Raw genomic sequence first — 14,821 nt, forward strand, 5'->3', positions numbered from 1 at the left:
AGCAAAGCACTCAAATTTCATTAATATTCAAATTTATCTTCAATGCTTACAAGAAATAAGGTTGTCAAACTCAAAAAATTTACGTAAACTATTGAAAATTCTATAAACTCAAGCTCATAAAATTGGAAGAATTTACTTCATATAAAAAATATTATAACACCTATAAATAAGATAACAATTTAACATTTCAACCCCATGATAAAAAAAATAATGTGTTATGTTTCATTTAGTTTTAATTCCTAATGTTTTAAATAATTTATCATATTTCTTATTACTATTATTACTTAGTGTATTTATTATATTATATATGTTAAAATGTGTTTTTAACACTCTTCTTACAGAAATTACAATATTAAATTACTAACACCAAAAAGAAATAATCATAAAATAATAAAACTACATGCCTAGAGTTATTAAAAAAAGGAGTGCAAATTAAGTGTGCAGATATTTTCCCCATCCCTTTACTTGAACAAGTCCCAAGTATAAGAGTTGTGAAATCAGGGATGTCACAGGCCATCTATTCTATTTCCACAAGTAAATCTAACTCACCAACTAGAAACAAGAACAAAAAATGAAGATATTTTCCCTTTCTTCTTTAAATTTACCATTTTACACGTCAGTCCATACATGATTGTGGCACAGCAACGTATATAACATTTAATTTACTCTAAAATCCTATATAAGTAATTATGAAATAATACACAAGTTACAAGTAAAATCAAATATAGTGCCATTGTGGCATCAAAGAACATTTTTGAGGCGCTAAAGTTGTAGAAGCTACCCAAGAGGCCAATCACCCTCTGTTCACCTTTTTACACTCTGCAGAAGAAACTTTTCAAGATGAAGGGGCCAACGAGCTCTGTTAAAAAAATAAAAAAAAAAAGCTCGCAGTGTAGGACGAATTGCTGAGCAACATGCCGGCAACTGCAACCATCATCATAGATTTAATCTGTTCGTGGTCGATTAGGACCATTCTTATTGCTTCTGTATAAAGGTAATAGGGATCCATGTTTTCTTCTTCCATAACACCGCCAATAAAGAATAAACAATGACACCATGACACCGAGGGGAATAGCCCATCTGTTTTTATCACCAAAAGCATTATGCATTATGCATTATATATTATATAACAATATGAAAATACCAGTATTCCAAAACATGTCATAATTATTCACAACTAAATAAGATAGTGTCAGGTGAGCATGGTTAAAATAAAACATGGAACAGATTATATTCAGAATTTCAATAAAAATAAACATGAAAAAAAAAATTGAACCAAGGTGGAATTTAGACAAAAGAAAAAGGGGAAACCAATGCATTCACATGTTCTTCACCACCCTTGGTTTTACTTGGCCATTAACGATTTCAACAAGTCATTGTGTGACATACATGAATCAAAATGCAGAAGTTTAACACCAACTGTTATAATACCAACCAATCAACTACATCTAAAATAGATTTTAAAAGCAACTGATGCAAAGGTTTTAACATAAATTCAACTCGAAGTGTCAAAGGAAAAAGTTCAAATTACCTGTCAAGATCCAGGATTGGGCTGTAAACAACAGTTTCCCAAGTTGCAACTATAAAATGCCAAACTGGGTTATAGTAAAGTGACTCTGCTGTCCAAAACATTCTTGTGTATGTCTCCAGAAATATAAAGAGTGCCCAAGCTCCAATTTCAACCAAAATGAATTTTATAAAAAAGCGGCCAATCACTACCATAACCAGGGAGAAGGCCACCAACCAATTGAAGAGCCTGTGATTGTACTCCTTTATAAACAGAGACCGAGACTTCCCCATCATCTGCATATCCATTAGTCACACCAAGGCACATTAAGAATTTGAACCAATTTCAATTCAGGAAAATTATGAATTAGCATAATTTATTTACTTCAATGAGAATTGAAACAATTCCATTTTTAATGTTAAATAAGCCCACTCTATGGCCAAAAAAAGGTCAATTTGGAATATGTAAGGAATACTCACACCTCCACTATGAATAGAGATACAGACAGACACATGAAATATGAAATTAGTTATTTCTATGTACTGAGATGAGGCCCCATGAACTCCGATATTCGAGTAAATACAAAAGGTAATAATAGAAAAGAATAAGCCCCACAATAGATTAGAAAAAGACACAACACTGTTAATTGAATCAGACCTTCATTATGCGTTGCTCATAATTTGCTTTTGAAGGTCCAACACATTCACGCTCAAAACTACGATTGCATTGCAGGAAACCTGCATTAAATTTTGCCAAGGAAGGAAGTTTGAGAACTTGAAGCTGATCCATTTTGTCCTCACATCTGGTGTACAGCGCTTCACAGAGCCTTGAAGATTGATACTCATTTTGCAAAACAACATTCTTATACACCTGCATAATTTTCCCCAGTAAATTTAAAGTATAGATCATCATATTCAAATTCCAGGACCAAAGCAGAGCAGAGCAAAGGTCCAAAGATCACCAAACCAACAAATATAATCCTGATATGATATCATCAGACATTGATGTTGAGAAGCTTAAGTACATGACTCTTCAAAACTTCTCACAATCTCACTGTTCTGACTCTCCCACTGTGCACCCCATGGAAAGATTCAATTAGCCTGTCTTTGTTATTTTCTAGACAGACATGCTGCTCTATCTAAGTGGTTGAAAACTCCATCAACAAGATGAGAAATCATATACAGGATCTTCCAAACATATCAGATACCAAGAAAGAGAATTTATTTATTAACTTAATTCATTTAATTCTGCAAAGAACCTTTAGAGTTTAAAACTAAAACGAAATATATTTGATATAGAAAATCACTGAACTAGCTTTTGCAAATATAAATTTAGTAGCTAACTGAAATCACAATAGACCAATGATATCTGGAGTTTTCAGTCTACTATATTTTGGGTCTTTTTACATTGTTTGATGTTGTGAGGTCCTTTGTAAGTTACTGAAGCTTTTTTCTTTGGTTTGTTGTGGTTTGCTTGTATCATGCAGAACTGGCTGTTAGTAGCTTTGTTTGATATGTTTTTTGTTCTTATTCAGCTTTTGCACAACTTGTGCTAGGAGCTGGTGTTAATAAAATTTCTGATGGCTTTTAAGAAAGAACTATAATAATTCAAACAATACCTGTTGTATTTCTTCATCCAGCTGCATAAATGATTTCTTAGCATGGTGACGACCAAAATGCTGCTGATCAAAGACTTTTGTGACTTCATCTCTAGACCTATCATGGGCCCCTTGCAGAGATTTCTCAGGAAGAGGTAGAACTAATTTCGCCATCTTTTCACTGTATAACTTAAGACATTTCTCAAGAATATTCTTGTTGAAAACCTCCACAAGAGAGCCTGTTGATGGAATCTCTCCTTTGTTCAAGGCTTCAAGTATCTAAATTTGAAAGGTCAAAATCAAAGTGATGTAATGGAGATGCACAGAATGGAGTTACATCAAAAGCATTATTTTATTTTAATCATTAGTCTAAATTTGACCATATTAGAACTGACAAGATTGAAATATTCACTTCTTATAACAGAAAGTGAAAAAGGTAAAATTATGAGCACCTTGTTATGTGCCAAGGTTAAAAGTATTACTAGGAACAAATAAATTCTACTCTCACTTACGAAAACAACTGCAGAACACATTCAAAATTTTGGTTTCCAACTGTTTAAATTATTCATCATTAGATTACAAAAACTTAAATTCAAAAGTAGAACTGCTTCAAAAGCTGTTCTAATCTTTTTTTCAAAGAAAACCAACAGTAAGATAAAGCACTATGAGAGATTCAGCCATAATTTGTCCTACTTAATTGATCTGCTGATTTTATTGTACAATAATTATGAGATCAGAGAACTTGCAGAGTATTCTGAAGGTTCTCAATAGATGATTTAAAGAAATGTGTATCACTCTGGAAAACTGTTTCAATACTTAACTCCATGCCCAACTATGATTAATTTTATTATTTCTCCTCAAACTGGAACACCCAAAATAAAGTACCTGCTCCAGAAAGGAGACAAACTCCTTCCCGTTTAGAGTCTTTCCCTGTACAATTTTTGGAGTGATTATGCTAGCAACAAGCTTTTTCAATTGCTCCCTTCTCTTGACATACAATTGATCAAGCTCCACATCCTTCATATCACAAAGCTTTGTCCGCTGGATATGTGGCTGTTAAGGTCAAATTTCAATAATCAGTTAGATCAACTAATGAAATGGTTTTAAAAAAAATTGAAGACTACATTTATTGCAAAACTTACCATTAAGAAATATGAATACATACATGGCAGCTACTATGCTAGGCAGGTGGATTACAGATGCAAAGAAAACTATAGATAATTATTAATTAAAATAACACCTGAATTCATGACAAATAAACTACTTTCAAATTCCAATACTACAATATCATTCTACATGACCAAAAAAGTCAAAGGTCTTTCCCAATGACACATAGCCTTAATAAAGAGAATAGTTAAATCACCAAACAAATAAATAACTGTCTTAATATCCCTTATTGGCTTAACCTGCCATTGGTGTTTCTCAAGTACATTTCAGAACTAAGTAGTAGACAAGATGCGACACAAAGGGGCTAGAAAAAAGGTTTCTTATAGCATGTGTATGAATAGACTGGATAATTGTAATTTGTGCTGGATTGTAGCATTCAATGCAAACCAAGTTTGGGCACCAATAGAATTTGTAAGTTTATCTTCTAATCCCAAATTTTGACAGTGGAGTGAGAAGTCAATAATGTGTCCTCCAGCAGACGACACAAGATTTTTGTTGTGATGGCATGAAGAAAACCACCCAGGCAACATATTAATGTCAGATAACTTAACAGACACTGTTATTTTTCTTTGCCACATTTATGATTGACTATAGGGTTTGCTACAGTGACAGATAAAAATCATTCTGTCTTCAATAGAAATCAATTGATAACTAAGATAAGTTTCATCTTCATATCATTTTATTTACACTCAAAGCTCCATATAACAGAAATCCAGATAAAGAAACCCAAATTACAGTTGAAAGGATAAGAAATCAAAGAAAAATTGAATTTTGAACCAAGGGACAAGACATACTTGCGGTAAGCTAAAGGCAGTGCTGTTGTCACCCATAATAGCCAATGAATCCCGGATTTGATTGACCTGATGAAGTTGACTTTTAGTGTTATAAAACATATTCCAGACTGTACTATTCTACTGATAATTGGAAATTGAATTTTAGAAGATAAAATACCACATCAATATTTTTGTTCCCTGCATTAAATAGTAAACAAAGCCTTCCATCAGATCATATGCTTTAAAACAAACGGAAAACCATGCTGTGGAAAAAGTAAATTTTATGCAAAGCTGAAAAAAATAGTACAAACCATCAGTATTGGGAACATGTCTAAGAGCTTCATTCACCATTTCTTGCACCGATTTCCCTTCTGTAAACAATTAAGGAACGTATCAGCATCCAATAAAGTGCACATGATAGATGTCAAGGTCAAGTAACTGGCCTACTCATGCAAGAGCACTTTGAGTTTGAAGCATAGTCAATGCACAAGCCTATTTTACCAGTTGTTGGAATTCAGCTTTTATTTAGAGGAATGGATTGCAAGGATCAAACTTTTGACCACTTAATCACGGAGGCTCTAATATCATGTCAAGGACCAACCCTCCTAAAGCTTAATCTGTTAGGTGAAGACTCGTGAATGGTTTTATTATGTCTCTAATAATGGACAAGTGCAGCAACAAGAGATGCAATGCCTAGAATTCATCACTAACTCAAGCATTTAATAGAATGGTAGGTGACAAGCTGGGAAAAGGGGGATAAAAGACATGGCATGGAAAAAAATAGTAGAACACAAGCAAAAAAATTATTAACTTGTTCAGCTTCTATCTAAATCATGTGAGATTGGGGCTGAGATTTTGTGGTGGGTATAATTGATATAGGCTGAGATTTTGTTAGATTATTGGTTGATTGCTGTTAATACTTTCTTTTATTATCTGTATAATATTGGTAATTAGGCTATAATATTTCAATGATTTTGTATGATTCCTTCTATATTTTTTGGGATTTATCTTGTACAATGTATCTATATAATTGAAAGGTTGACTTGATGGGCTGACTCTTATGCAAGTTGTTCCCTGAATTCGAAGTCTCTAATTTTTGTCTGAAGTTGGTATGGGACATGTTCAGTGGGCCAGATAAAATCTTTGTTCACCAAAGATAACCCCAGTCATCCTTATTGTCCCTTCATTCAGCCCAGACATTGGCCCTAGGTTCAGAAACCGCAAATCAGCCTCTCCCTGTGACACCACCGCCAAAATCGCTGCCACAACCCATCACAACTTTGCAAGCACACCAGAGCATGAAATTCATGCACCACCATCCCAAGTCTTGGATTGATGCGCTGCCAGTGCCATTCGCCTCATCAGCCTTTCCTCTGTCAATTTCAGGAATCAATTGACCGAACCCCTCTTTGTGGGGGTACTGTTTCTCAAGGTTTTTGTTTCTCATGGGTTCAACACCAGATTCACCCCATGTTGATTCCAGAAGTTACCTCAAACAGAGGTCTGGCGTCCTTTGGCTTTTCTGGAAATCCCACCATAACATCTAATAAATTCAATGCAAAGAATTACTTGAATTGGTCCACTACAGTCAAGATTTGGTTTCATGGCCAAAGGCTTTATGATCACCTAATCAAAAACTCTGAAGAAATTGATAAAGATGATTGGGAAGATTGGGAACAAGCTGATTTTCAACTTGTCTCATTTGTGGCAGTCCATTGATTCAAAAATATCAAATCACTATCATTGTTATACCATGTGTTATAATGATTATGATACCCAACAGCTTTATGATGTTCACAACATAGCCGCCCTCCAGTTGATTGACAATGAACTTCAACCATATCTCAATAGGCTAAGTCTGCTATTGTGAATATCAATTATCTAAGATGGTACACAAGCTCGGCAATATCTGCATGATCTACATTTTCCATGGTCTTCATAGGAATTATGAATCCATCCAAAACCAAATCCTAACAATTAATTTTCCTTCAGCAAAGAAACTTTAATCATTTGATTCAAGCTCCTGTTTCATAGGAGACCCCAGGAGCACGTTCACAAGCAAGAGCAGAATCCTCGACTTTTGTCTTTAACTTTGCTAGCGTGGTCGTGGAGGACATGGTTGTGGCAACCATAGTGGCGGTAAAGGAGGTTGTGGACATCCTCAATGCACATACTGTAGGCATGTTGGGCGTACCAAAAATCAGTGTTATTCTCTAATTGGTTTTCCATAGAAGTCAGTAAATGTCACTCAGTCCACTGAGACTAAAAGGCAACCTGGACCCAAGAACAATACCATCTTTGATGATGGATATAAGGAGTTTCTGTAAATGATGCATCACAAGCCTCATTTTTAGCCACAGTTGCTCACACCAGTAATTCTAAAGTTTGTCTTTCTCAATTTCCATTTGTTGGCCCCTGGATTTTAGCCCCTGATGCTTCTAATCATGTAGTTGGTTATCCCCTTTTCTCAAAATTATTCCAACCTAAAATCTTCATCACATTACACTTGCGGATGGTTCTTGTCAAAATCTTGAGATATATTAAAGGATCCGATAGAAGAGATCTAGTTTATACAAATAAGGGTAATGCTGATATTGTCATGTAAGATGAGGATTGTGCACAATGTCCAATTGTCAGGCCCTTTACCTCTAGCTACTATGTTCTTGTTGGAGGTAATCTCATCTAAAGAAAAAGGTAAAAGCAAAATGTTGTTGCAAGGTCTAGTGCTAAGGCAAAATATTGAGCCATTGCCATTACCATATTTGAGCTCACATGGCTAATAAAACAGCTCCTACAAGAATTACAATTTAGTCAAGTAGAACATATGACTATGAGTCTCATTTGTGATAATCAAGCAATCTTGCACATCTCTTCTAATCCTGATTTTCACAAGCAAACAAAACAAATCGAGATTAATTGCCATTTTGTTCATGAGACGATTGTTTCTAGAGAGATCATTACATCTTCTGTTGGTTAAATCATGCCATTTTGTTTCAATTATCAATTTTAAGAAAGATAGAACAGAAACTTGCTTAAATCTTCATCAAATATCTTCACCAGCCAGGAATATCATACATATGTAGCAAGCTAGATGTATACAACTTATACACAGCAACTTAAGGGGCATGTTGAGATTCGAACTAGATTATGTGAAATTGGGGCTGAGATTTCATTATGAATTTGATTGATATAGGCTAAGATGATGTTAGAATATTTGTTGATTGCTGTAAATATCTCCTTTTATCATTTGTACATAATATGGGTAATCAGGCTAGAATGTTTTCCTGATTATGTATGATTCTTTCCATATTTAGGGGGATCTCTCTTGTGCAGTATATCTAGATAATTGAAGGGCTAACACTCAAGCAAGTATTTCCCTAATTCAAAGTCTCTAATTTCTCTCAGGTTAACTTACGCAAAAAATCACGTTGGATGAGCCATAAGAGCTTAGCAGGTTCAAATGCAACATCTTGACCCTAAAAAATATCCAAACATTCAAACAAAAATCAAATTATCAATGACAGTTTACATAAAAAATAAATATAAATAGAAAGAAAGGAAGGAAGATTAGATAAATGGTAACAACACTAAGGTCTTAGCTTTTACCTTCACTCTGTTCAACACACCGTAGTTGCAAATTTAGTATATGCAAAATTTGCGAATCAAACAGACAAAGTTAATAACTATAATTTATCCCCCAAAAGAAGAGGTTTTACAAAGCAATATTAAAAGGATAAGGAGAGCAACATTGATAATTCAAGATAATATTATTATTAACAAATAAAAAGTTCATCAAGATGCAAACCTCCCATAAAATTCTTCAGCAAGCTCAACCGCAAAAGAGAGTCGAGAGATGTCAGCTTCACGTATCTGAATGCACAAAGATAACATTTCAGTCTAACCTATAAAACAAATAAAATGAAATATGCTGATTGAAGAGTTCAAGATTATTCAGTCTTTACCAAGTAAATTGAAACTTGATATAAGTAAAGTTTCTGATAACCATTCAACCACTAGGGGAACCCTCCCTTAAAAGCTAGTTGTTAAGTGGGGAGAACCAAGCACTTAAATACTCCACAGAGCATCCCAGACTACTCGATGTGAGACTTAGGAACCCCATAATACCCAAATCCCTATCAGTTTTTTTTATAAGAAAAATGATTTGAACTCAAATTGTTCAATGGTTCAAAGCCAAACGGTAATCCAACATTTATTACAAGTTTAGAATTGTGAGTACAAGGTAGATTTCTTCTGTCCACATCAGACCAATGTAATTTGTTGATAAAAGTGGACAAAAAATAAAGTGAATAGATAGATTTTATCTCTTCTCCCAGCTTGAAGTCACACAGAACCAGAAGCCAAGAGTGATACTTTCCCTCTCTCTTTGAGGTATTTGAGAGACTTGGTTTTCTCCATTCCAAGTTATAACCTACCCTCTATTGAGGTATTTGAGTGTATTCAAAACAACTGCTAATATTTGGGCATTGGATCAAGTTTCTAACATTAGTTTGTCCCAGGTGTCTAGAAATCCTAGCAAATCTAGTAAGTCTAAACAGCGTACAGCCCTAACAATAACCAATGCTGTTAGAATTAGTCATCAAATCATGAGGTAAGCTTTGTCCACTATTTTATTTTTCACAAATTATTTTAATGACTGAACAAGCTTTAACTTCATGGATTACCAAATCCTTTATCCAATCCATACTCGGTATCCTTGCTTTAAAATCATCCTTAATATCAATTCTTTTGTCCATTTTACGTTACAAAAAAGATAAACAACAGAATAAACCAGAAATTGGGAGGTGACAACAATAACTAACCGTCTCGGGCAAATTATATATGAGCACAGAACTCAAGACAGTTGCCAAAGCAAATATCCTGCAAAAGCAAACACAACAAAAAGCTAACTAAACAATCATATATGATTCAACACAGAACACAGAATGCATGATCTGAAAGCAATTACCGATCATCATATACATTGGACTTCCCAACACTTTCAAATCCTTCTGTATCAAGGTAAAAGACAGAAGTTCTTACTCCATTAATATCCAAATCTATAGGTGTTCCCCAAACCCATATTCCTGAAGATGTGAACCAAAAGATTAAAAAATATACTATAAAATATTATATCCAATTAAGCATATCCACGAGAAAGATGGTAATTTCTATCTACCTTTTGTCTTGGTGTCACGCATGTGCCCAACACCAAACCCTAACAAAAAAACATATCTCGTTAAACCTTTCAACCAACATTACACCAAAACAATTCTAAAATTTAGGTAATAAGGGTAAAATCTAGTAGCCATAAAAGATACACCTTCGTAACAAGAAAGAGAGAGAAGTTGATTAAGCAAAAAAGATTTTCCAGAACGATACGGCCCAATCACCTGATAAAAACAACCATAAAATGATAAAAGCTGAGCCCATAAACAGGTAAACAGTGAATTAAACGCATTTCTTCAATACTGCACAATTTTACTTCAATGTGAATCACCAATTGAAGTGATCAAATTAATATGACAGTGGGGCTACCAATAATATTAAAAAAATCATCAATTACAAAAGCACTCACATAGGTTGTAGTAAAACCACAGCACAAATAAACAAATCAAGAAAGGACAAAAGAATACAATAAGGAGGAAAATAAAAGAAAAGTAGACGAACTTATCTTCACAAAATAAGTCTTCAGTCCTGAACTAATAGATTTACACTTATCTAACTTGTAAACTATTTAGACACTCTTGGAAAGAGAAATGATCAGGATTCTCTCATGTTACTTACTAAGATGGAAGGGTCATGTAATGTACTCATGTTATAAGAAAGAGAAACACAAAAGCAAAATTAATGGACCCCTACATAAATGACTGTGGATCTTAGTATAATTGTTTTTGTGTTCTTTACTCTCATAATATGACCTGATGATCCTGATTCGAAGAGGAAGTGAAAACTGGAACCAGTTGAGAGAACAAATACCAAGATTCGCACTATGTGGAGATGGGGAGAGATTGGATGGTCAACTTGTGTAGTTTTTTTAACCCTCATAAATTTTAATCTCTCTTATGAAGTTTTGTGTCCCATCATTTGGGGAAGAAAATGATCCTCTTAAATTATGAAATATCGAAAGTTCTGTAGTTCGGAAAACACTTGCATTGTAATAAATGATAAAAGATCAATTCATTCAAATATGTTATATGGCCACACTTTGTCTCAAGTGCAAGAGGTCAAATGCCTTTAACTTCACATTCATGTTTGAAGTTGAATCAACAGATAGCCTGCTGCTGCCTATCCAGTATTACTGTGTTAGAAGAAACAAATTAAAGCAAGTGTTTGCAGAGCAATCAGCATTCAGTGACAAACACAGAGAAAGAGGAATGGCCAACATGAATAATGTTAATCAACATAACATTAGCTAATCCCTCCATCATGAATCAATCAAACCATCCCATATTTCATGAAAATTCATATTAAAAACATCAGGTGGAATCCAAAAACACAGTTAAAGCAAGCTTTGAAGTTTAAGTCAAACATACTGCCACTGCTGCAATGGGGTTGGTTATTTTCTCAATAGCCTCCAAACCTTCTCTTGAAAGACGAAGTTTTGTGTGACCAGGATCAGGTTCAACGATGGGAAAGCTGTACATACAGAAATTGGGCATGAATAAGTGAAGATTGCCCCAACTTAAAGTAAAAAAGCACTTCACAGAAAACCAAAGAAACTCTACAATACAACACCCTAGAGGAGGTCAATAAAACCATGCTTAGGAACAGAATATGCAGTAGTATAATAAAAAAGCAAGCGATACAGAAAAGCTGCCCACTATTCGCACAAATCACTAACAATAACAACAAAAAACAGAGTTCCAGACTCAATACACGGCACGACCTTCAAACAAATAGAAATAGAAATATATACACAGTACAATGCTATCGTTGACACCATTCTAACATAAAAGACAACACCCACTGAATCTACACATATCAACACAACATCAGAGGTAAAGTATTAATCTGAAAATGCTGCCTTGCTGTGGCCATAAGTCTATAGTGTGTCTCTATTCATACTTTGAACTATTGAGGTCGTGCCCGATAAAAAAAAAAAAAAACGTACAAGACAAGTACAATCAACAACATATCTCCAATGTTATTACTGACAAAAACTCATCCTATGACCTCTTTCCGTGTGTGTGAAACCATGTTACCATGAGTGAAATTCACGCCGCAAAATGAATGCGGAAAACAATGAAAGCACCGCGAGGATCTAAAATGTCAACAAAAGGCAGAGTTTGGGAGGTTCCAACGGTTACCGGTAACAAGATCTCGGGGAAATACGAGACAAGCTTGAATGCAATGCAAGGGGAAGAAAAGTAAAGAAACGGTATGGTTAGTAAATACTCACGCTTGGTGGAAATTATCAATGGAGGAGGAGGAGGGAGTGGGAGAGAGGAAGAGGAAGATGAGAAGAAGCGGAAGAAGAAACGGAGAGTCCATAATAATGCAGAGAGAGAGAGAGAGAGAGGTGTCTATCTGCGGAATTGAAAGGAAGGGAATTGAAGTGCTTGCAGAGTGAAAGCAATAATAATATTCATGACGAAGGGAAGAATGTATCAGAAATGAAAAAAAAAAAAAAAAAAAACCTGGGATCTGAACAAGTCCTCCAGATTGGGATACGTTTTCTTTTTCTTTTGTCAGCGCTAAAACGAAGACCCTGACAATGAAATGCAAGGCCCAACACAGAGAAGAAGAATATCAGAGACAAAAGTAGATCGGCCCAAAAAGAAAACAATATTATAGTACTTTACCCATTCTTAATGCTTAGAACTTATTCTAGTACTCGTTTAGAAGTTAATAATAAGGTTGTTTGGTACCAACTAGAAGAATGACAATACTTTCTTTGAGGAGGTAAAATTTATGTTTTAAGGATTAGTTTCATGGTTCCTGGTTATGAAGACATATTGCTTTTAACTGGAAAAAATAAGTTATTTGGTATTTGAACTTATTTTAGTAATTTATTTTTAAATGTTATTTTAATTAGTTCATAACTTTTTTCTATTTTTTTTCTCCTTGATTAACTTAAAATCTCTCTCTTTATTTTTTATTTTAGAATTTTTTATTTGATTTGGTTATAATCTTTGGTGAAAAAGAAGAAAACAAATCACAAAAAATAAAACAACTACGATTGTCCATTATTTTCAAAAAGCTAATAGATTGCTATAATTTAAAAAAAATATTAAAGAAAATCATTAAATCTTCATCGTTCCTTTATGATATATAATTTTAAAATTATTGTACTATTTTTAAGATGATAAATTATTACAAACAAATTCAAATATTAAAAATAATAATTATATGATTATACACACACTTTTATATAAAGTTATAACCAAAAAACCATGTGTTTTTTTATATCATTTTACATTTTACATTTTACATGACAAAACTAACTTATAAGTTAGCTGAAAATTTCAAGTTAACTAAAAACTTACAAACTAAAATTTGAGAGCTAAAAAAAAACTAAAAACTTATTAGTTTGTAAGAATTATACGTAATTATATGGGTCATGTCCTACGGATAATCTATTTTAACCCACTAATTGTGTGGGATGTGGTTTCTATAGTATGCAACCCATTTATGTAGGGCTTTACTTTTAACACCTTTCCTAAAAATCATTTCTCTTCTTAAAAAATGCTGCTTCTTTTTTTTCATTTTACCATTCATCCTTTCTAAACGCATTCTTTAATCTTTATGTTACATCGCTTATCTCATTCTTGTGTGCTCGTAAGCAAATCGCTAACAAAAGATTGTCTCAATCTACTATTAGTTCTTCCTCTCGTCCATCAATAGGTTGCCAATACCTTATGTTTGGAAGCTTGGTTGGTTGTGATGGTCATTTTCATCGTTGCCAGTAAGTGCTTTTTCTTCACTTTTTGTTTAGCGTTCCAAAATATAGATTCTGGAACTATTGAGAGTCATTTGACTTTCGGTATTTAAAATCTGGAACTATGTAAAAATGTGTTTGGAAGTTGTATTTTGTACACAATCATAGTGTTAGATCAAAGGTCATTTTTGCAACCCTTGCTTGTTTTGTAAATAACAAACTAATGGCTGTGTTCTTAAGTTGATAGACGAAACAAAGGCATAAGTTTTATAGGAAAACAAATCATCTTAATAGAAAAATAAATAAATGTCGCATTTTGATACATGTATGATGTACCATCCTACGCGTTTATAACAAGTCATCTTAAATCTTAATATATAAATAATTAAAACTTAATAATTTAATTTGTAATAAAAAAAAAAAAGCGTACATATACAATAAACTATAATTTTTTTCTAAATTATTAAAATATCACCCGTTTATTTTTTACTGAATCACTGTAACAAATACTAAATTGTCTACACACATACAATATTTCATCTTAAGATTTTTAACCCCATGTGTGCATTGAAAATATGATTCCGTTGTAGTGTACAACGGATAGTATTTGCGTTGCTTTAGTATTTTTTTACCCCCATATGTGTAACGGAAATGCAATCTTGTTGTACATTTGTTCAATGGACCCGTATTTCCGTTGGAAGGATATTTTTGTAAAAGAAATAAGCCCACGAGGGTAATACAAATAGCAGTATTGATGTGCCAATAGCAGTCCCCATTTTTAATTGTCACATCTTTTCATGGGCTCGGAAGAAACGGCTTATTCCTGTTTTTCTTTTTGGGCCATCACTTGTCCAACGAGTCCACGACTTGAACTTGAATAAAAACTGGACCATTCCTTA

The 14,821-nt window shown here is 33.8% G+C and overlaps 1 protein-coding gene across 3 annotated transcripts; it reads right to left on the reverse strand.

The window, feature by feature from the left end:
• Positions 1 to 560: 560 nt before the first annotated feature.
• On the reverse strand, positions 561 to 12,787 carry LOC114389628 (guanylate-binding protein 4-like). 3 transcript variants are annotated; one of them, XM_028350341.1, is made up of 18 exons: positions 12,682 to 12,787; positions 12,444 to 12,571; positions 11,578 to 11,680; positions 10,365 to 10,434; positions 10,221 to 10,259; positions 10,011 to 10,128; positions 9,865 to 9,922; positions 8,850 to 8,914; positions 8,651 to 8,657; positions 8,460 to 8,520; positions 5,356 to 5,415; positions 5,223 to 5,242; positions 5,066 to 5,131; positions 3,990 to 4,157; positions 3,126 to 3,383; positions 2,165 to 2,377; positions 1,532 to 1,803; positions 561 to 1,080 (listed from the first exon to the last, which is right to left on the reverse strand). In XM_028350341.1, the coding sequence occupies exons 2-18, from the start codon at positions 12,533 to 12,535 to the stop codon at positions 945 to 947; spliced, it is 1,806 nt and encodes a 601-aa protein (XP_028206142.1). In that variant the 5' UTR covers positions 12,536 to 12,571; positions 12,682 to 12,787; the 3' UTR covers positions 561 to 944. The 3 variants fall into 3 exon arrangements, with proteins under 3 accessions (XP_028206142.1, XP_028206151.1, XP_028206159.1); XM_028350350.1 differs by lacking the exons at positions 12,444 to 12,571; positions 12,682 to 12,787 and adding an exon at positions 12,352 to 12,372; XM_028350358.1 differs by lacking the exons at positions 10,365 to 10,434; positions 12,444 to 12,571; positions 12,682 to 12,787 and adding an exon at positions 12,352 to 12,373.
• Positions 12,788 to 14,821: the final 2,034 nt, after the last annotated feature.

This window comes from Glycine soja, chromosome 2, assembly GCF_004193775.1.
Source record: "Glycine soja cultivar W05 chromosome 2, ASM419377v2, whole genome shotgun sequence".
NCBI classification, from domain to species: Eukaryota; Viridiplantae; Streptophyta; class Magnoliopsida; order Fabales; family Fabaceae; genus Glycine; species Glycine soja.